The sequence below is a fragment of the Pan paniscus genome, chromosome 1 (genome assembly GCF_029289425.2).
Source record: "Pan paniscus chromosome 1, NHGRI_mPanPan1-v2.0_pri, whole genome shotgun sequence".
Lineage (NCBI taxonomy): Eukaryota > Metazoa > Chordata > Mammalia > Primates > Hominidae > Pan > Pan paniscus.
This window is the reverse complement of record NC_073249.2, coordinates 167491678-167512973: the sequence shown is the minus strand read 5'-3', so window position 1 is coordinate 167512973 and position 21296 is coordinate 167491678. Positions and strand designations below refer to the sequence as shown.

The following is a 21296-nucleotide window of genomic DNA, read 5'->3' as shown; positions in this document are numbered from 1 at the left end:
CCAGATGTTGAGCTCATCACACCTTATTTTGCTGAATTCTCATATCATTGGGAGATGCAGGTTTAGGTAATAGTTTTGTACTGCCAAGGAAGCTGCTTATCTGACTTCACAAAGTTATATAACTTGGAAATAGTAGAACCAGATTTCAGACTCAGGTCTTCTGCCCCCAAAGTCGCTGATTTAACTGCTATCCAGTGATTTCCAAGCCAAGTTGTAAGGACATTCCAGGCAGAAATAGCCATACCTGTAAATGCTATAGAAACATGAACCAGCAAGGCAAGAGAGGAGTTGCAATGGCTAGAATTGTGTAACTTGCCTTCAGCCACGTAGCCATGGTGGCAGAGCTAGGATTTGAATTCAAGTCTTTGTGACTCATTGTCATGAAGCCATACTGCCTGTCAGGAAATGGGTTTGGTCCTCACACTGTAAGTCTAGATTGATCAGTGTGGTGAAGGCATCTGGGTATTCACCTGGTACTGTGGGTCAAGGTACTACCAGCAGTCACAGATGGGTCAGCAGCAAGTGTTCTCCTCTAGATCACATGTCCTTTCCACAGGATGAGTCTCTTGGGCAACAGGAAATTATCTGATGACAGAGGTGAGCAGTATGGTATAATGGAAAGAAAATAGACACTGAGTTTGAATTCTGGCTCTGCAATCTACTGGCTGTGTGACAAGTGCAAGTTCCTTAACCTCTCTGTGCCTGCTGTTCACCCTTTCCCTCCCCAATCATCCACTTTTTTTTTTTTTTTTGAGATGGAGTCTCATTCTGTCGCCCAGGCTGGAGTACAGTTGCGTGGTCTTGGGTCACTGCAACCTTTGCCTCCTGGGTTCAAGCAGTTCTCCTGCCTCAGCCTCCCTAGTATTTGGGACTACAGGCTCATGGCACCACACCTGGCTAGTTTTTGTATTTTTTAGTAGAGATGGGGTTTCATCGTGTTGGCCAGGCTGGTCTCAAACTCCTGACCTCAAGTGATCCACCTGCCTTGGCCTCCCAAAGTGCTGGGATTACAGGTGTGAGCCATTGCACCCGGCCCCACTTGTTTTTCGTGAAAAACTAATATTAAATGTTTCTTTTGGAGGGCTTTGTAAGGATTAAATAATATGTATGTCAAACACATGGCACATAGTAGATGTTCAATATATGGCAACGGTTTATTAATATGACTTGAAAAAAATTACTGCTTTTCTTTTTTGGACATTTCTCATAATTATGTGAAGCTCTTGTTTGAGGAACATGTTAAATAGTAAGAAATGGAATTCTAAATTATAAGTCTGGTATTTCCAAACAGGAAAAAAATAATTATATATTTTAAGGTGAATTTCACTAAATGAGGATGGACATTTTTGAGTTGACTTTTATGGGATTTAGAAGGTTGTAGTCATGTTTTAAATTAATAGAAACTGGTCGCTCATGCTTTTTCTATAAAGGAAACCATAGAAACAAAAATAAAAAATAGAATTAATCGATAAATCTGTTACTCTACAACTTTAAAAATTATACGAACAAGTGTAAAATCTATATCCTCCTCCTGCAGTTCCACCCTCAGGAGCAACCACTATTAACAATTTGTTGCATATTCTTTTTTTTAAAACCTTATTAATATATCATGGATGTCTTTCCATTTTATCTTTCATAGCTCAACTCATTTTAAAAGTATTTAACAGCTTGATGTATGATTTATATATCATAAAAGCCAGCCATTGTAAATGTATAATGCTGTTATTTTGTAAATTTATACAGTGGTGCAATCATCACCTACTCCAGTTTTAGAACACTTATTACTCCAAAAGTTTCCTTACACCTGTTTGCAGTCAACCCCAAGCCCCAGTCAGAGGCGCTTTCTGTCTTTATAGGTGTTCTTTTTAGAAATTTTATATAAATAGAATCATATAGCATGCTTTCTTTTATATCTGGCTCTTTTCACTTAGCATAATGTTTTTAAGGTTCATCCATGTTGTTACATATATCAGTAGTTCCTTTTTCTTGCTGAGTAGTATTCTGTTATATGGATATACAATACTGTATTTAACAGTTGGTTAAACTATGATGGATATTTGGTTGGTTTTCAGCTTGGGAATATCAATAATGCTGCTATGAATATTCACATATAATTCTTTGTGTTGATGTATGTTTTTATTTTATTTTATTTGGTTTGTTAATATTTTGTATTATAGGTAGATACTTAGGACTGAAGTTGCCGGGTTGTGTGGTAAGATGTGGCTGTATTTTACATTTCCATCAGCAATGTACAAGGGCATCACTTTCTCCACAATTCTCTAACACTTGGTATTGTCAGTCTTAGTGATAATAGTTATTCTAGTAAGTGTGCAGTGGTATCTTATTGTGATTTTAATTTGCATTTCCTTAGTGACTAATGATTTGAGCACTTTTTCATGTGTACATTGGCCATTTGTATATTTTCTTTGCAGAAGTGTCCACATCTTTTGCCAATGTTATCATTGGGTTGTTTTTCCTCTTATTATTTGAGTTTTAAAATATATTTTATATGCAAGTATATTATCAGATGTGTTGTTTGCAAATATTTTCTTCCAGTCTGTAGCTTGTCTTTTCGTTTTCTAATTGTTTCTTTTGAAGAAAAAGATTTTTAAATTTTGATGAAGTCAAAATTTTTTCTTTCGTGGGTCTTGCTTGCTTTTTAGAAAATCTTCATCTAATGCAAGGTTGCAACAATGTTCTCCTGTTTTCTTCTACACATTTTATATTTTTAGTCTCACTTTTAGGGATGTGATATGTTTTGAGTTAAGTTTTGTGTATGGTGTGAGGTAAGAGTCTAAATTCTTTTTTGCATATAGGCATATAGTTCTAGCATCACTGTCAAATAGTCTGTCCTTTCCCCCATTAAATTATATTGGCACATTTACCAAAGCCAATTGCCATAAATGGGTTTACTTCTTATATCTCTGTTCTATTGATTTATAAATTTATTCTTATACCAATACCACATAAACTTAGGAATGCTAGTTTTATAGTAAGTTTTGAAGTCAGATAGCATATATTTTCCAAGTTCTTTCTTTTCAATTTTGTCAGTTTCTACAAATAAGTAGATAAATAAATAAATAAAACCTGCTAGTTTTTTTTTTTCACTTTAAGTTTTGGGATACATGTGCAGAAAGTGCAGGTTTGTTACATAGGTATACATGTGCCATGGTGGTTTGTTGCACCCATCAACCCATCATCTAGGTTTTAAGCCCCACATGCATTAGGTATTTGTCCAGTGCTCTCCCTCCCCTTGCCCCGCACCCCCTGACAGGCCCCAGTGTGTGATGTTACCCTCCCTGTGTCCATGTGTTCTCATTGTTCAACTCCCACTTATGAGTGAGAACATGCGGTGTTAGAAAACCTGCTAGGATTTTAATGGAGTTGCGGAGAATCTGTAGGTTAATTTGAAGAGATTACCATCTTAACAATGTTGAATTTTCCATTTTACGAGTGTGACATATTTCTCCAATTTTTAGCTCTTCATAGCAATGTTTGGTAGTTGTCAGAGTATAGGTCTTGAACTTCTTGTGATATGTTAATTCCTGAATGTATTTGTCAGGTTTCTCCAGAGGGACAAGGCCAGTAGGAAATATATATGTATATGTACTTGTATGTATATGTGTATATATATATATATATATATATATATGAAAGAAAGTTTGTTAGGGAGAATTGGCTCACATGATTAAAAATGTGAAGTTCCACAGTAGGTCATCTGTAAGCTAGGGAATGCCAGTAGTGTGGCTCAGTTCAAGTCCAAAAGCCTTGAAACCAGGGAAGCCGACAATGCAGTCCCGAATAAGTCTGAGGGTGAAGGCCTGAGAGCCCCAGGCAGGCTGCTAGTGCAAGACCTAGAGTCCAAAGGAAGATGAACCTGGAGTCTGATGTCTAAGGGCAGGAGGAGAAAAGGTGCCTCACTGCAAAAGGGAGAGAGGGAGGAAGTTAAGCAATCTGAATATCCCCCTTGTTCCACCTGCTTTGTTCTAATCACACCCATTACTGATTAGATGGTGCCCACTCACATCAAGGGTGGCTCTTCCTCTCCCAGTCCACTGACTCCACATGTCAATCTCCTCTGGAAACACCCTCACAGACACACCCAGAAACAGTGCTTCACTAACCAGCTAGGCATCCCTCAATCCAGTCCAGTTGATATCTAATATTGACCATCACACTGAGTATTTCACTTTTTGATGCTATTGTGAATGGGATTATTTTCTTAATTTTATTTTTTATCTTTTAGTTGCTATTAAGTAGAAATCCAGTTGATATTTATATGTTAGTCTTGCATCCTCTCATCTTACTAAAATTGCTTATTAGTTCTAGTAATTTTTTTAGCTTATAGATTCTTTAGGATTTTCTGCATATGAGATCATGTCATCTGCAAAGAAAGACACTTTAACTTCTTTTCTAATCTGTATGCTTTTAATTTACTTTTCTCACTTTATTGCCATGGCTAGAAGCTCAAGTATAAGGTTGAATAGAAGTCGTAAAAGTGAATATCCTTGCTTCATTTCTGATGGGGAAAAGCATTCATGTTACCATTAAGTATGATGTTAGCTGTAGGTTTTTGTAGATGCTCCTTATCAGGTTGTAGAAGTTCTCTTCTATGTCTGGTTTATTGAATGTTATATTTGGAGGGTAGGGGTTCTTTTTTCTGCATCTGTTGAGATGATCATTTTGTGTTTGTACTTTGTTCTGTTAATGTGCGTATTCCATTAATTAATTTATGGATATTAAACCACTCTTGCATTCCTGGGATGACTCCACATAGTCATGGTATATAAAGGAAAGTTTTACATGCTGGAAGGTTTGGTTTGTTAATATTTTGTTAAGGATTTTTACTATGTTCATGATAAATATTAGTCTGTGGTGTCCTTTTCTTATGTATTTGCTTGACTTTGGTATCAGGGTAATACTGGCTATGTAATATTTGTTGGAAAGTGTTCCCTTCTTCACTGTATTTTAGACAAGTTTGTGTAGCATTGGTACCATCTCTTCCTTAAATGTTTGATAAAATTTCCCAGTGAAGCATTTGGACCTGTAGTTTTTTTATTTTTTGTGGGAATGTTTTAAGCACAAATTTGATTTTTCAGAAAAAAAGTGCTTCTCAATTTTTCACATGGCTTTGGCCAATTTCCATAACCCCAAAATGGTGGTTTTTGATAGTTTTGTCCAGTTTATTAGTTTTATTTTGCTAAGAGGATTTTTTGACTTCACACCGCCACACCCAGAAGTTGCCTCTCTACCTCTTTTTAAAAAAAATCTGTATAGTATTTCATTTTACAAACATGCCATAATTTATTTAATAAAAATAGTTTTTTCACTTTTAAAATATAGTCTGAGCAGTGCTGAAGCTAACCTTCTTCTATATATAACTTTACTTACTTTTGCTAATAAGATATGTGCATTTTTAATTTTAATAAATGTCAAATTATTCTCCAAAGTTTGTTGTCATTAATTATATTGTTAGAATAATCTCCAAGAAGGTCCACTTCTGCATATATTGCCACTACGATATACAGGTTAAGCAACCCTACTCTGAAACTAAAATGCACCATAATTCAAAACTTTTTGAGTGGCATTGTGACGCCACACATGGATGTCTAAGATAGTAACATTTTTGTTTTCTGATGATTCAGTGTACATAAACTTTGTTTCATGCACAAAATCATTAAAAATATTGTATAAAATTACCTTCAGGCTATGTGTGTAAGGTATATATGAAACATATATGAATTTTGTGTTTAGACTTGGGTTTCATCCTCAAGATATCTCATTATGTTATATACAAATATTCCAAAATCTGAAAAATTCTGAAATCTGAAATGCTTTTGATCACAAGCATTTCAGATAAGTAATAACAGCCTGCAGTATTAATCTTTTATATTTTTGCCAATATGAAAAGCAAACAGTTTGATATCTTTTTGTTTGTACTTATCTAATTGGAGGTGGGAATCTTCTCATATGCTCTTTGACCATTTCTTTTTATTTTATGAGGTGACTTTTTATTCCTTTGCTTAATTTCCAATTATTTTTAATTATTATTATTATTTTTTTTGAGATGGAGTTTCGCTCTTGTTGCCCAGGCTGGAGTACAATGGCGTGATCTCAGCTCACTGCAACCTCCGTCTCCCAGGTTCAAGCAATTCTCCTGCCTCAGCCTCCTGAGTAACTGGGATTACAGGCACACACCACCATGCCTGGCTAATTTTCGTATTTTTAGTAGAGACAGGGTTTCACTGTGTTGGCCAGGCTGGTCTTGAACTCCTGACCTTGTGATCTGCCCACTTCGCCCTCCCAAAGTGCTGGGATTACAGGTGTGAGCCGCCATGCCTGGCCTTAATTTCCAGTTAGTTTGGTTCTTTTTTTCTTATTTATAGGATCTTTTGGGATTATAGTGATACTAAATTTTTATCTGTTTTATGTTGTAAAGATTTTTTTCTATTCTGTCATTTCTTCCTTCTAGTTGTAACTGTTTTCAATCTTTAAAGACCCTGGTGTTGTAATTTATGTTTTTATTTGTTTTTAAAACAGAAAGTTGTACAAGGGATTGATTTAAACCAAATTCGAGGACTTGGGTTTGATGCCACGTGTTCTCTGGTTGTTTTGGATAAGCAGTTTCACCCATTACCAGTCAACCAGGAAGGTAAGACCATGTCTCTTCCTTTTCCCAGTGGTGGGATACTTGGCTGATTAATCCAATGGGCCCAGGTGGAACAGGAGGGCAGGCGTCTCTTGCTGCTGATAGTAAAATTTAGAGGTAGAGTGAAGTGACACAGATCATGTTGCAGAAGTCAAGAGCTTGGAGAGCAGTTGGTATGAGTGGGGTGGTGTTGATGCTGGATTAGGGGGACTTGGCTTTCTAAAACTCAGGAGCCACAGTGCAGAGCTTGGTAAAGGAAGGACATGAGATTGTTAGCTAGGAGTGATTAACCTTGAAACACACAGGTGGTTTTGATGTTTTCTGAGAAGAGAGTGTCAGTGCTTGCAGTTTCTTTGTATACGATATTCCTATTCCGTGCTTATCTGAGTGGATGAGCCAAGTCCTTTGAAAGGAAATGGAACATGGTAGACAGGGCCATGTGACAGATAGAAGCTAGAAGCAGATGGCCTCTCTATTTTCAGTAGCCAGGCCAAAAGACATTCACATTAAATGGTGTTGTCCTAATAGACACTTGTGAGTACAGAAATGAGCTGTTTGAAATGTAAAGTGCTACTTGGGTCCACCATCAGAGATTTTTCACAGCAGATAAGGTTGTCCCTTTTGGGGAATTTTAGCCAATAACACTTGTACTGGGGTTACAAACCCGAAAGTCTATTAATATATTAATGTAATAATTAATACATTAGTCAGATGGGTAATGTAAATGAGTAATAGGCCAGGTTTGAGAAAAACCACTGCACCTGTGTGAAGATAAATTTCAACTGATATTTAACCTTGTAATGAGCAGACGACATTAGGGAGCAGTGGAGGCTGCATTGCACTGGAAATTGCATGCTCCATCTGAAGGGAAGGGCCAGCTCTAGGCATTGTCAGTCAGCTGTTGCCAAGATAGCCATTGCAAACATATTTGTGGCTAGATTCTGTTAGAGAACTCTTGATTCTGCACACTGTTGCAGCAGCATCTTTCTTAACTATTGGCTATGAGGTAGTAGGGTACATTGATACACAGTGGAATTAGAGTTAGGTGGGGACTCTGATTGTAGCTCTGCTGTTGCTGAGCTGTGACACCTTGGGCAAGCCACTTAACTCTGTGTTTCTCAGTTTTCTTCTCTGAAAGAATTTGAATGAATCAGTAGCTTTGCTGTGAGAATTTAGTGAGAGACTGATACTTAAAATGCTCAGAAAAGTTTCTTCCATCAGATGATGAATTTTTTAAGTTAAGAGAATATTCCGGTCACTACTGTGGACCTAATGTATGAAATAGTGATTATTATAATTATAAGGACTATAAATGATCATCTATTTGCATCCCTTTTCACTATAAGTGATCACTATAAATAATCATAATCACTATGTGCTGAAAATGGATGCAAATAGATGAATGATTAGAGCACAGTGGTAATGATGACCATTTTCTGCACACACACACACACACGCACACACGCACACACACACTTTTTTCCCTCTTCTTGCGACATTTATTAACACCTCCTGTGTTCCAAGCCCTGTCTTAGCAAATGCTGGGGCTTCAAAGATAAATCAGGACGGTTCTTTTTCTTGGTGGCTGTTCATTGGCTCAGTTGGCACTGTTCTGGCCCAGGACAGGGCAGCCTTGTTCTGAGCCATTTCAGAAAGCAGAGACCAAAACTGGGTAGAGCAAACCTCAGCTCTGCAGCAGCAAGCATTCACTAATTACAAGATGTGGCCAGCCACAGACCTGGCCATTTTGGGAGGCTGTCAGTATATCTTTTATGGGCTTTATTTAAGTAAAGGTCAGGCGATTGTCTGTTTGGGATGCCATAGATCAGATGTCTCTTACTGCTGATAGTGAGATTTAGAGGCAGAGTGTGGAGGCTAGAAATCACCGTCCCAGAAGTTAAAAGCCTGGAGAGCAATTGGCACGAGTGGGGTGGTGTTGGGGGCAGAGTTAGAGGGAACTTGGTTCCATAAAGCACAAGAGCCATGTTAGAGAGCCTGATTTTGGGTGGGACTTTAGATACTAAGAGTCCTGTTTCAAGGATTTTGTATCATCTGATCTGCTAAAATACATGTTTATTTATTTATTTTTATTCTGGCTGTGCATTAGTATCAACTGGAGATCTTTTTAAAAATTGCCAATTCATGAGCCCTACCCTCAAGATTTGTATTCACTTGACTTGAGGTGGAGCTAGGGTGTCAACTTTTTAAAAAAGTTTTCTCAGTAAGTCTAGTATGTAGAGAATCACTGGGCACAGATTAACGGAGAATTAAAATATTAGGAACAGAACACTTGAAGTGGAAGAAGACAGTTCCTTGTTAAATTTGCTTAAATATGTACCCTCTTTGGATGCTATTTTTCTTTCATTGTAGGTAGAATGGCTTCCTGTTAACAAATCCTCTATTAAAAAGGTAACTAGGTTATCACTCTAATTATAAGTGTTGAAATAACTTTATTCCACCTAAAAGGTTAAAGTGTACCCATTCATCAAATGCATCCAGCTGCAGGTGCCCTCATCAGTTTCTTGCCTTTCAACAGATTGTATTAAGGTTAGATCTTTTATCTGAAATGGATTATCCTGTGCAAGAAAATGAAATTAGAATTATAAAGGTGGTTTGAAGGTTCTTTAGAGACTCCTACCTGCATGGCAGCGACCAACTCTTGATTGGCTAATGGGAGTAATTATGAGGAGCAGAGAGTGGGGTCAGGAAGATTCCAGATAACCCTAATCATGCAGATAACCTAAAACCAAACCCATAAGACCAGCAAAAGTATTGCCGTCTTTAGATGTTAACCAAAAAATTATAAACGAATAAATTAAGTACAATAGTTTAAGAAAATTCAGCATTAGTCTATGATAAAATAGTCTCATTTGCCTTTCCTTGTTTGACTCTTCTTCCTTAAAGATCAGAACAGCCCCTGGGCTGGACAGCAGCACAGTTGCTGAATGCTTCCTACCCCTGCCACTGACCAAACTCAGAGCCTTACCCTGATTGTGTCATCTCAGCCATAGGAGCTCTTGGGAGGGAGAGGAACAAAGGGTGATAATTGGGGCTGGGAGAGGGAGTTATGACCTAGTCTCCTCTGTGCAACAGATACCTAATGTTTAGATATTTTTGCTGATTCATAATAATTTTTCCCCTCAAGTATGCCTGCAACACATTCTGTGAACATAAACATGTATTTTAGCAAGGTATTAATTAAGTGAATATATGGATGAATAATCTACCCTTAGGTAAAGTGAGGTAGCTCAAATGTAACTTTACCTCCAATTCTCTTAAACGACAACATTTTTGTGGGTCTGTGTTCTGTTTCCCATGCTGCCTTATTGTATAGAACCTCTTTCTCACTCTTTCCTCACCTGCCTAGCCATTGGCTAGTCATTTGAAGAATTAAATAAACACTTTCCTGCCTTTTGAAAGCTTTCTGTGCAGCTCCAGGCTCAGCTAACTAGAGCCTGCTCTTTGCTCCTCCTCCACATTCCCATGTCTGGTACTCTTGTTCTGGCAGTCAACACACAGTATAGACTCTTTCTCCTGCAGACATATGCTGCTTAAGGGCAGAACTGTGGCACATTCTTCTTGATATCCTAGCATCCAACACTGTGCCTTGGCATGTAGTAGATGCTCAATAAAAGATTAAATGAACTTTCAGTTTTCCATAAGAGCTGAAAAAAATTAACTTCTCAGTTTTTATCTAAAACGAAAATTATAAATTATTAATTCTAATACAGTAATGATTCTGTACAATTTTCATTGTATTGTTCTGACTGCATTTTGAGAGCATCTTTATGTAGAGGCAGTAGTAGCTGATTGGTCTGTCTTTACTATAGGCAGAAGTTTAGCAACAGGTATTTTTACCTTAAAGTAGCTGTAGATTTGTTCTGTACAGTACTTAAGAAACAATACTGATATTGTCCCCTTCAACACTCACCCACCCACACATACACCCACATCCTGATTCATTGATGGTTGTGGAATAGGAGCTGGACATCAGTATTTTTAAAAGTTATCAAGGCGACGCTAATGTGCAACTAGGTTTGAGAACTAGAGCTTTGAGCACTTCTGTTAGATAGAGGAACAATTCTGTTTACAAAAAATTCTTTGACATTCCTGTGGAAGGTCCCATGTACTCTGTATTATTTTCAAAGTATTAGTATAATGGTTTGTGGAGCTTTTGTGGGAGGTGATATCTTTCCAGTTAGGCAAACCAGCAACTGAGCCCCTGCCTTGTTACGCCCATAACCTTATTTAGGTATCTTCTTACATTGGCTTTTTTTGTTGTTTTTTTTTGGTTTTAATTTTAAACATTCTTTTCAAAGATGTGGAAGGGTAAAGAAAGCAACATCTTCCTATTCGCCTACCACTGAGGATAAACATGAAATTTTGCCATATTTGCCTCAGCTCCTTTTATTTTAAAAAAAGATATTTGTAACTTCAGCTTTTCACCTCCTGCAGGTAACCATTCTGCTGTAGTTGCTGTTCTTAAACACATTGTTTTTGTGCTTTTACTACATATGTGTATACCCACAACAACAAACAGTATACAATCCTTCCTCTGTATCTGAGGGGTACTTGTTCCAGGACCTCCTTAAGACCATAACCCACAGATACTCAAGTCCCTGATGTAAAATGGCATCGTATTTGCGTATAACCTATGTACCTCTTCCCATGTACTTCAGATCATCTCTAGGTTACCTATAATACCTAACGTTAGGTAAATACTTGTTATACTATATTGTTTAGGGAATAATGGCAAGTAAAAAAGTCTGTACACATTCAGTACAGATGCAACCATCCATTTAAAAAAATATATTTTCAATCCACGGTTGGTTGAATCCACAGATGCAGAACTCACAGACATGGAGGGCTGACTCTGTGTTTTAAAGTATCTCAGCTGGTGTCCTTGTTCATGTTACTATGTCTAACTCTAGTTTATTCGTTTAAGAATTGATTTATCTGTTCTCTATGCAGATCTAGTTCCAAAATACACTTTGTGCATTTCCCAGCTGTGAGACATTGGGTACGTCTTCACTTTCAAGAGTCTGTCATTGAAAAACAGGGGTTAAAAACCTGTATCAGAGGGTTGTTTTGAGGATTAAATGTGATGATATGTGTAAAATGTTTAGCACAGGGCTTGGGAGACAAACACACATTACAAACATTTACTATTAGCAAGATATGTAGTGCTGCGGTTACTTTGCCATTAAATAAAATAATGTGTGAAAATATAATACCTGGTTTGGTAACTGCTGGGTTTCTTTTCTCTTTGCCCTAATAATCTCTCGGGTATATTAATTGCTGTTCTGCAACTTTTGCCATCAGAGGCATCAGAGGGCTGTTAAAGGATTTCTGGCTTGCCCATTGGTACAGGATGAATTAACAGAGGCTGGGGAGAGAGAGAAGGAGTTACTGTGTGGACTACAGGGTGGTAAGGCAGGATATGAGGGGCAGTGCTCCTTTTCCAGCTGGTTTTAAATTCTCCTCCTTATGATTTTCTCCTCCTGAGGGCCTACTTTCTGAGAAGTACTTGCCATATCCTTTATGTGCATTATCTTTTGTTTAAAAACTTCCTGAATTATACATCTTCATCTGTAACTGTATCTTCATCTGTAACTAGCATTCCCTGTTAGATCTGCCTAATTCCAAAACCCATGAGCTTCCCACGCCAGCAAACAAGCCAACCAAATGAGGAAAAAAAAACACCTAAATAAACTAATTTTAATTAAAGTGACCAGAAAAAGTGGGAATATAAGCAGTTAAATGCCATTGTGTAGCTATTAGATGTATTATACCGTCAAAGTATTTATCCATATTTAAAGGAGACAGATCTTAGAAAGTATTGTCTTAGTCTTATTTCATAGACACCTTTCCTGAATGTATGTCCAGAAAAGTTTTTCTAGAACAGAAGGGATAAGAAAGGAAGGGAAGAATTTGAGAGAGAATACTTGATAATATAATTAATTGGTAGATGTTTTCTGCTTTTAATGTAGACTTTTATTCTAAGGTCATGGTCAGAGAACACATGACTGGACGGGAAATTCCAGGCCTGGGGACAGTGCTTTCCTCAGCCTTGCTGGTGTCCTTTCATTTTGCACACTCTTGATACATAAAATTATAGAAAGTACATAGCATTTTGATCTTGGGAATCCATAATTGTTCCCTTGAATTAGAAGGAAGAGAATGTGTGTCCATCTGCATCTCCCTCTCGTTTCTGCTAGGGGATTCCCATCGAAATGTCATCATGTGGCTGGACCATCGAGCAGTCAGTCAAGTTAACAGGATCAATGAGACCAAGCACAGTGTCCTCCAGTACGTCGGGGGGGTGATGTCTGTGGAAATGCAGGCCCCGAAACTTCTGTGGCTGAAAGAGGTGAGTGCATAGGGTCTAAGAGAAGATACCAACAATAGTAGAGGATTCCTGTTACTGTGGACCTGTAGGTACCAGGCACCCTGCTAAAATCGGTTATGCTTGATTTTTCCCAGCAACTAGGAGGAAGGTTGATCCCATTTTACTGATTACAGTGCAGTTAAATCACACCTGTTTTTATGTGCCTAACTCATACTAGGCACTGTGACAAGTATTGTACACATTATCTCTTTGAGGGCCAACGACCCTATGAAGTGTTTGTGTGTGGTGTTTATTTTAGGGTGTCTGTTTTGTAGACAAGAAAACGAATGTTCATAGAGATAAAACAACTCACTCAAAGTGACAAAGTAAATATGTGACAGAACCAGAATTTGAACCTAAGACTGGCTGACTCCAAAATCATTTTTTTTTTTAATTTTAAAATGTTTCTTTTGTAGAGACTTGGTCTCACTATTTTGGCCAGGCTGATTTCAAACTCCTGGCCTTATGTGATCCTGCAAAAGTGATATGATTATAGGTGTGAACCACTGTGCTCGGCCGTCCAAAATCAATTCTTTTTTTTTTTTTTTTTTTTTTAAGTATCAATTTCGCTTTTAATCTTAGATGTCGTGGTGGAAGGAAAAATCAGTTAGCAGAAGAAGCAATCTCAGAAAAAGTGTCTTTTTGATGCCTTTATGCCTTTTTTTTCCTGTTTTTTTTCGGTTATTCTTTTTTTTATTATTATACTTTAAGTTTTAGGGTACATGTGCACAACGTGCAGGTTAGTTACATATGTATACATGTGCCATGTTGGTGTGCTGCACCCATTAACTCGTCATTTAACATTAGGTATATCTTCTAATGCTATCCCTCCCCCCTCCCCCCACCCCACAACAGGCCCCAGTGTGTGATGTTCCCCTTCCTGTGTCCATGTGTTCTCATTGTTCTATTCCCACCTATGAGTGAGAACATGTGGTGTTTGGTTTTTTGTCCTTGTGATAGTTTGCTGAGAATGATGGTTTCCAGCTTCATGCATGTCCCTACAAAGGACGTGAACTCATCATTTTTTATGGCTGCATATTATTCTATGGTGTATATGTGCCACATTTTCTTAATCCAGTCTCATTGTTGGACATTTGGGTTGGTTCCAAGTCTTTGCTGTTGTAAATAGTGCCACAATAAACATACATGTGCATGTGTCTTTATAGTAGCATGGTACTGGTACCAAAACAGATATATAGACCAGTGGAACAGAACAGAGCCCTCAGAAATAATGCCACATATCTACAACTATCTGATCTTTGACAAACCTGACAAAAACAAGAAATGGGGAAAGGATTCCCTATTTAATAAATGGTGCTGGGAAAACTGGCTAGCCATATGGAGAAAACTTTAACTGGATCCCTTCCTTACACCTTATACAAAAATTAATTCAAGATGGATTAAAGACTTAAATGTTAGACCTAAAACCATAAAAAGCCTAGAAGAAAACCTAGGCAATACCATTCAGGACATAGGTATGGGCAAGGACTTCATGTCTAAAACACCAAAAGCAATGGCAACAAAAGCCAAAATTGACAAATGGGATCTCATTAAACTAAAGAGCTTCTGCACAGCAAAAGAAACTACCATCAGAGTGAAAGGCAACCTACAGAATGGGAGAAAATTTTTGCAATCTACTCATCTGACAAAGGGCTAATATCCAGAATCTACAATGAACTCAAAGAAATTTACAAGAAAAAAACAACCCCATCAACAACTGGGCGAAGGATATGAACAAAATCAATTCTTTTAATATCCAGTATTCTATTGGAGTTCAGAGAGGTTGATTACCATTCCAATGAGAAAGCAGCCAAGGTGGGATTTAAGTCCATATCTTCTGACCAGAGCTTTGCTGTTCTGTACACTTTTAGCCCCAACTTATTAATATTTGGCCTTGTTGACATCTTAGGCTTTCCCTTTCTCATCCCACCTGCACTCGAGTTTCTCATCCTTAAATGATATGGCAATCTCTGGTCAAAGCACTTGCAGGTGGCTCCCATTTCCAGATGTTAGGACTTCTTTCTGAAGTGTGGAGAATGGTGATGTCAGCTTAATGGTTCCCATTAGAGATGGATGTGTGAGAAAGTTCAAGTCCTTTGGGAACCTCAAGGACTTGAAAACCTCTAGGTGGTCTGGAGAAATAGAGAATCCATCTAATGAGCATGACCTGCTGTGATTCATTTACTAGCTCTGAGATTTCAGGTGGGCTGAGTCTTCTATTACTCAGATTGTAAATGGAGATGGGGAGAGCTTAGGTTGCTGAGAGGGTGCTTAAGGATTGCCATCACGGGGCAGGAGAGTGGTAGGAAAGAAGGGCTTCAGCAATCAAAGCAGGCTTGGCTTTTTAGCTATTTTATATATTGAGCTGTTTTGTAAGTTTTAATCTACATAAAGGCTTCTGTGGTTGCTAAGAGTTTGAAAACAGAGTTTCTTAGGAGTCAGGAGTTTTCAAGAATCTAATTCTGACTCTACTGTCAACAATTGTATGCTTTGGTCAAAGCACTTATTACTTCAGGCCTCACTTTCTTCATGTATAAAGTGGGAGAGTTGTATTAACCAGTTTGAAAACCTGACTCGGGTATATACTGAAGCACAAAATTGGAATATAGAACTGTTCTGCGCTGCCCCGTACCCTGCTTTGAGTTGTATAAGCATTAGTTGATTTTAATCCTAATGGTCTGTGCCTGGTAGATAGCACAGGAAACTGATCCTAAGGAGGTTTTCCCAAACAGGTGATAGAGCCAGAGTTTAAATCCATGTCTGCTGGGCTCCAAATCTCAGCTTATTCCATCATGTCATGCAGTAGTAAAATCCCTCTGTGAAGCATGGCTCTTGGCGTAGGACCAGGAATGATGGCAGTGGTCTTCTTCAATTTGGCCTAAACTTGTTGCTATATCAACAAGTTTGGATTGGATATATCACCTTTTTTGGCAACACAGAAAGAAGAGTTATACTGAGTTAAGCAAAGAGGATTGGGCAGAGGGTCATTGGTTCAGTGTCAGGGCCTTCTAGAGCACTTGCCATGTGGCCAGCTCCAGACTATATCCCAGGAGATCTAAATGCATATCTGGCACGAACCTCTCAGGATTCTTACCATCTCGCACTTGAGATAAAACTGCACTAAATAAATCCCATAGGAAATAGTTAAAGTCTAGATTACATGGCAGTGTTTGTGACCCTCTGAGAACATCTTATATTAATTTATTTTAAAAAATCAATTTTCTTTCAGAATTTTCTGAGTAAGCCTCTAGTGTGGGGTGTGTTTTGGTAAGCATGTACAGGAATTCTTGCTGAGAATTCCTTTGGCTTTAACATGATTGCAAAATCAAAATTAAAGAGATTTCTAAAGTCAGTTTTAGCATCTTCTTAAAGCCTGACCAGGAGGGCTATAGAGCTTCTCAGACTTCAATGTGTAAATGAATCACCTGGAGATCGTAGGTTCTGATTCAGTAGCTCTGGGATACGGACTGAAAATTTGAGATTTTGTATTTCTAACTCAAGTTCACGGGTGATGCTAATATTAGTGGCCTGGGAACTTGTGAAACCACTTTTAATTCCAAAAGCTCTGCTCCCCTACCCTGAAAAGCATCCACTTTTGGGGAATCAGGGAATGGTACCTTTGTTTTTAATGCTATGATGGGAGACACAGGAAAGTTTGATAGCTTCAGTAGAGCTGCTGAAGTGCCCGTTCAGAATAAAAGCATGAGATTCTGTGTTCTAAGTTCATCAAGCTGTCATGTGTTTACTCCTTCTTCATTCTTTAATTCTTGGAAGTCTGTACTGAGCTCAACTATGAACCAGCAACTGCGATAGGCACTGGGGACATGGGGACAATAAGGACTCAACCTTACCACTGAGCAGCACAGAGTCCACTAGGGATAGTGGTAGGGGAGCATAAGGAATGGGGTGGATGCAGGAGTGACATGAAAACAGAGCCATCAAATGTACTATGCATTGTGATATAGCAATATACAAAGTGCTTTGGGAAAAAGGATTTGCTTCCCAGAGGCAATAGTTTGACAGGAGCCTCAAGATATGAGTAGAGGTTTTGCCTAGCAGAGAAGATAGGAAAGACATTCTGAAGAGAGACTGTGGTTCATCTGTGTTATGGTAGGTGAGTCCCAGGGCATGAGCTGGGGTGCTTCAGCAAGCATAGCAGGAGATGAGGCCCGGTAAATAGTCTGAGTTCGGCTTATTAAGGGCTTATTTGGTGATAGGGATTGGTTGATGGTTGTTAAGCAAGGGAGGGGCTGGCTTAGGTAACTGGCAGACATGTGGAGACTGGATTAGGGTGAGAAAATGTGTGTGGGGGAGTAAGAACTAGAGTTTTCTCATTCCCCTGATGATAGCACTCTGATGGCTTTGCATTGCTCTGTTAGATAAATTCCAGAAACTGAAACATGGACTAGAAAATGGTGCATGATGTCATTTGTACCTCTTCCTCTCTCGTCACTGTTTGTCTTTTACATCCTAGCTCACTATATCCCATCTGCAGAATCCACTTAGAGTTTTTTGTTACATGAGTCTTGGCTAGAGGTTGGCAGACTATGGCACCCAGGCCAAATCTGGCCTACTGCCTGTTATTGGATGGCTTGAGAAAATGTAAATGATTTTACATTTTCAAGTGGTTAAGAAAGAATCAAAAGGATGATATTTTGTGACTTATGAAAATAATATGAAATTAAAATTTTAGTGGCCGTAAGTAAAGTTTGATTGGAACACAGCCACACTCATCCATTTATGTGTTGTTTATGTCTGTTTTCACACTACAGTGACAGCTGAGTAGTTGAGACAGAGACTATGTCGCCTACAGGGCAGAATATATATGTACCATCTGGACCAACAGATGAAAAGTTTGCCGACCCCTGGTCTTGACAATGCTGAGTCTTTCACCCACAGTGTTCTTCCCTCTACTCACTGCTGGTTCTTCCTCATCATTTAGGTTTCAGTTTTATTTTTGCTCTCTTGAAAAGCCTTTCCTGATCCTCAAATACATCAGAGTCTCTTGTTATTACACTCTTAATTTTACTTCATTATATCTTTCATAAATTGTAATGCTACGTCAATTTTTGTGGTGATTTATATAATGCTTGCTCCAACCATTGTAATCTGCAGGAGGATAGAGATCATATCCACCTCGTTCTTTGCTATGTCTCGGTCCCTAACCAAATGGCTGGTGCATAGTAGGTGCTCAGTACATATTTTCTGAATAATTTGAATGACTCAGTAACTCAATAAGGGGCTGTTACAGTACTCCATGGGAGAACTAATGAGACCTGAATGAGGCACTGTGAGATGGCAGGAGATGGGTCCTAGAAATTTTTAGAGGATAATATCAATAGGACATTGACACTGATTGGCTGTGAGGAGTGAGTCAGATGGAGGAGCCAGAGCTGACCACTCACTTCGTTATTGCTGTCATTTATCTTCTCCTTGTCCTTAGCCTAGAGTCAGATGTCAGAGGGAGTTGGGCAGAATTTGGGGTTTTATCTGTCTTGAGATGTTCTAGGACCACCATAGCTCTTGGACAAAGTCACCTGGGTCCTAGTCCTGCAAATATGGAATTTAATCGTGTCCTTTTCATTTAAAGTTTATGTGTTTCAGGTTGACATTTGTCTCCTTAATAAGAATTGTCAGATAAAAGGAAAAATGGCATTTGAATTTTTCATAACCCCCAGCAGTCTGGCTTTTCCATTTGGTCTCAATGATTCTGACTCTCATCTTAATGAAGGCCAAATGTAAATTAAGTTCTGTCAGGCTTGAGCAGCTGGGGTCTCCTATCTTTATAAACATGAAACATTGTAGGGTTAACAAGGTGCAGACTGAGGAAGGTCAAGAGAGTTGCTGAGCTGATGTGGATCCTGACAGCTCAGTGTTAATGGGAGGTAATTAACGTGGCTTGTAGGGGCTACATGGAGATCTTCCAAGCTGTCTTTTAACTCATTTCCTCTTTTGCCATTGTCAGCAGAGCAGAAAGCTAATCATTTTATAGTTTGAGATTTTCCTCGCTTATTCCAAAGTTCTGGAACCAACTGTCTGGAATGTCACAGGATTTTGTTGATGGATTCAGGAAATATACCTGCTGCTTCTCTCTCCCCTGTCCGTGCCCCTGTGCTTCTGTCCTCCTGATAACATACTGGGAAAATGAGGAAATGATTCTCCAATTGGTAGATTCTTTGGGGGAACCTGGGGGTTTGGATGGCTAGAGAGTTGGTTTGATAACTTCCTACTAGCTGTGGAAGCTGTCACTTGAGTGCTTTGCAGTAGGAACTGCTGAAAAGAAAACCCTGCTGCAGGTCAGGGAAGCTTGGTTCTTCTAGTTCTTTCTGTAACATGAGAGGCTGGACAAAGCTAATTTTTAAAACCTTGTTTGGCCTTATTTTGTCACTCTTGTTGATGACATAATAACACCTTTTCTCTATCTTAAACCTTAGTCTAATCTTGAAACTTCATGAGAGATAGACAATATAAGTTTCTTTCCTTGAAATGCCATCATTTAAATAGATGGCAGTATGGTGGAAACTAGTCTTTCTTAGTTAGTTACTTTCTAATTACTATTCAACTGTGTTCATCAGGTCTTAACAGTAGCACTAATACAAGATATTGAGGAACTTTGGGAGATATAACACAAATCTATACAGAAAAGTACAGGATTTGGAGCCAAACTTGCATTTAAATTTTTCTGTACCACTTACCAATTGTGGGATCTTGGACAAGCTAAAATCAACTTCTCTGAGTCTCAGTGTGCTGAGCTATAAAATGAGGACAATAGTATCAGTCTTGTAGAGTTATGAGTTAGTGAGGTATTTGTAAAGTGGCTTATATAGTAGATACACAAATGGTACTTTATTTTCATTATCATTGTGTTTAAAAGTGCTTGTTTCTACTGATGGGCATTTTAGTAACATCCTATCACTAACTGAGATAATTTTAAAGACTAAAATATCTTATTTCATGGGGCTGGCCGTAATGAGTGATATGTTTTTTCCTGTTTCATTAAGGAAAATTCTAGAAACCATCATCAAAGTTTCTAGAGACAATAATAGAAAATAGAGAATAGAAGAGCACAGAACATATTTTCAGTCATTCATTTATTTGAATCACCCACATCCTATGTGTAATACCAATTCCAAAGGCAGCCAACTTCAAGCTGTAAAGCTGATTAACTTACTTGAGTACCTTCTACTTGTTTCCCTTGACATTTACCAGTGCCGCCAGTCTCAGAATGTTTTTACTTCACAAGTTATTTTATTTAATCTTTACAGCAGTCTGTGGGACAGATATTATCTCTTTTTATATTACCAGATGAGGAAACTGAAGCTCAGAAAAGTTAAATAACTGACTCGTGGTCTCATACTATGTAAGCAAACCCATGTCAAGAGCCACACCATTAGCTCTGTTCCCCCATCTGCTACCTTATGGGAACCTGTGCACTTTCAGTGTGGGAATCCAGAAGTGGTCTGTGCCACCAAGAAATTACAGTCTAGTTAAAGAATAAAGATACAGAGCAACCAAGCAATAAGAGCAGAACAAGAAAATAGATGAAAATAAGAGCTAAAGTGTATGTAGTGCTTGTTAATACATCTGGTACTTTTCTAAGCATTTTACCCATAATTCATTTATTTCTCACAGCTACCCTATAATTATTGTCTTTTTCTTTTCTTTTCTTTTTTTTGAGACAGGGTCTTGCTCTGTCACCCAGGTTGGAGTACAGTAGCACAGTCTTGGCTCATTGGAACCTTTGCCTCCCAGGCTTGAGCGGCTCTCCCACCCCAGCCTCCTGAGTAACTGGGACTACAGGCACACACCACCATGCCCAGATAATTTGTGTATTTTTTTGTAGAGTTGAGGTTTTACCATGTTGCCCAGGCTGGTCTCAAACTCCTGAGTTCAAGTGATCCACCCACCTCGGCCTCCCAGAGTGCTGGGATTACAGGTGTGAGCCACTGTGCCCAGCCCAATTATTGTCTTTTACAGATGAGGAAACAGGCACAGAGACTTTAAGCAACTTGCCCAAGGTCACTCAGCTAATAAGTCGCAAGGCTGGGATTTGAACTTTGGCATTTCACATCCAGAGTACGGGCTTATCACCATTTTGCTCTACTGCCTCTTTCAGCGTTTGCTTTGCAGGCTTTGCATAAACTAGTTTAGGGAAGAAATTTGTGGGTGATGGCTTCGGGAGGATCTGAGGCTGTGAACAATGGTCAGTAGCTTCATTGTTTCATTTAAGAAATACTGAGTGTCTCCTGTGTGAGAGGC

The 21296-nt window shown here is 38.6% G+C and overlaps 1 protein-coding gene across 9 annotated transcripts in view; it reads left to right on the top strand.

The window, feature by feature from the left end:
* The window catches only part of FGGY (FGGY carbohydrate kinase domain containing), a 459452-nt gene that overhangs the window by 36336 nt on the left and 401820 nt on the right, over positions 1-21296 (top strand). For 5 of the 9 annotated variants that reach the window (XM_034966197.3, XM_034966184.3, XM_034966174.3 and 2 more), the window contains exons 3-4: positions 6541-6652; positions 12868-13019. The exons of 2 other annotated variants lie outside the window; for them this stretch is intronic. In XM_034966197.3, the coding sequence (XP_034822088.1) occupies positions 6541-6652; positions 12868-13019 (264 nt within the window). The remainder of the gene's footprint in view (positions 1-6540; positions 6653-12867; positions 13020-21296) is intronic. 2 more of the 9 variants (XM_034966229.3, XM_055092032.2) reach the window with 2 other exon arrangements.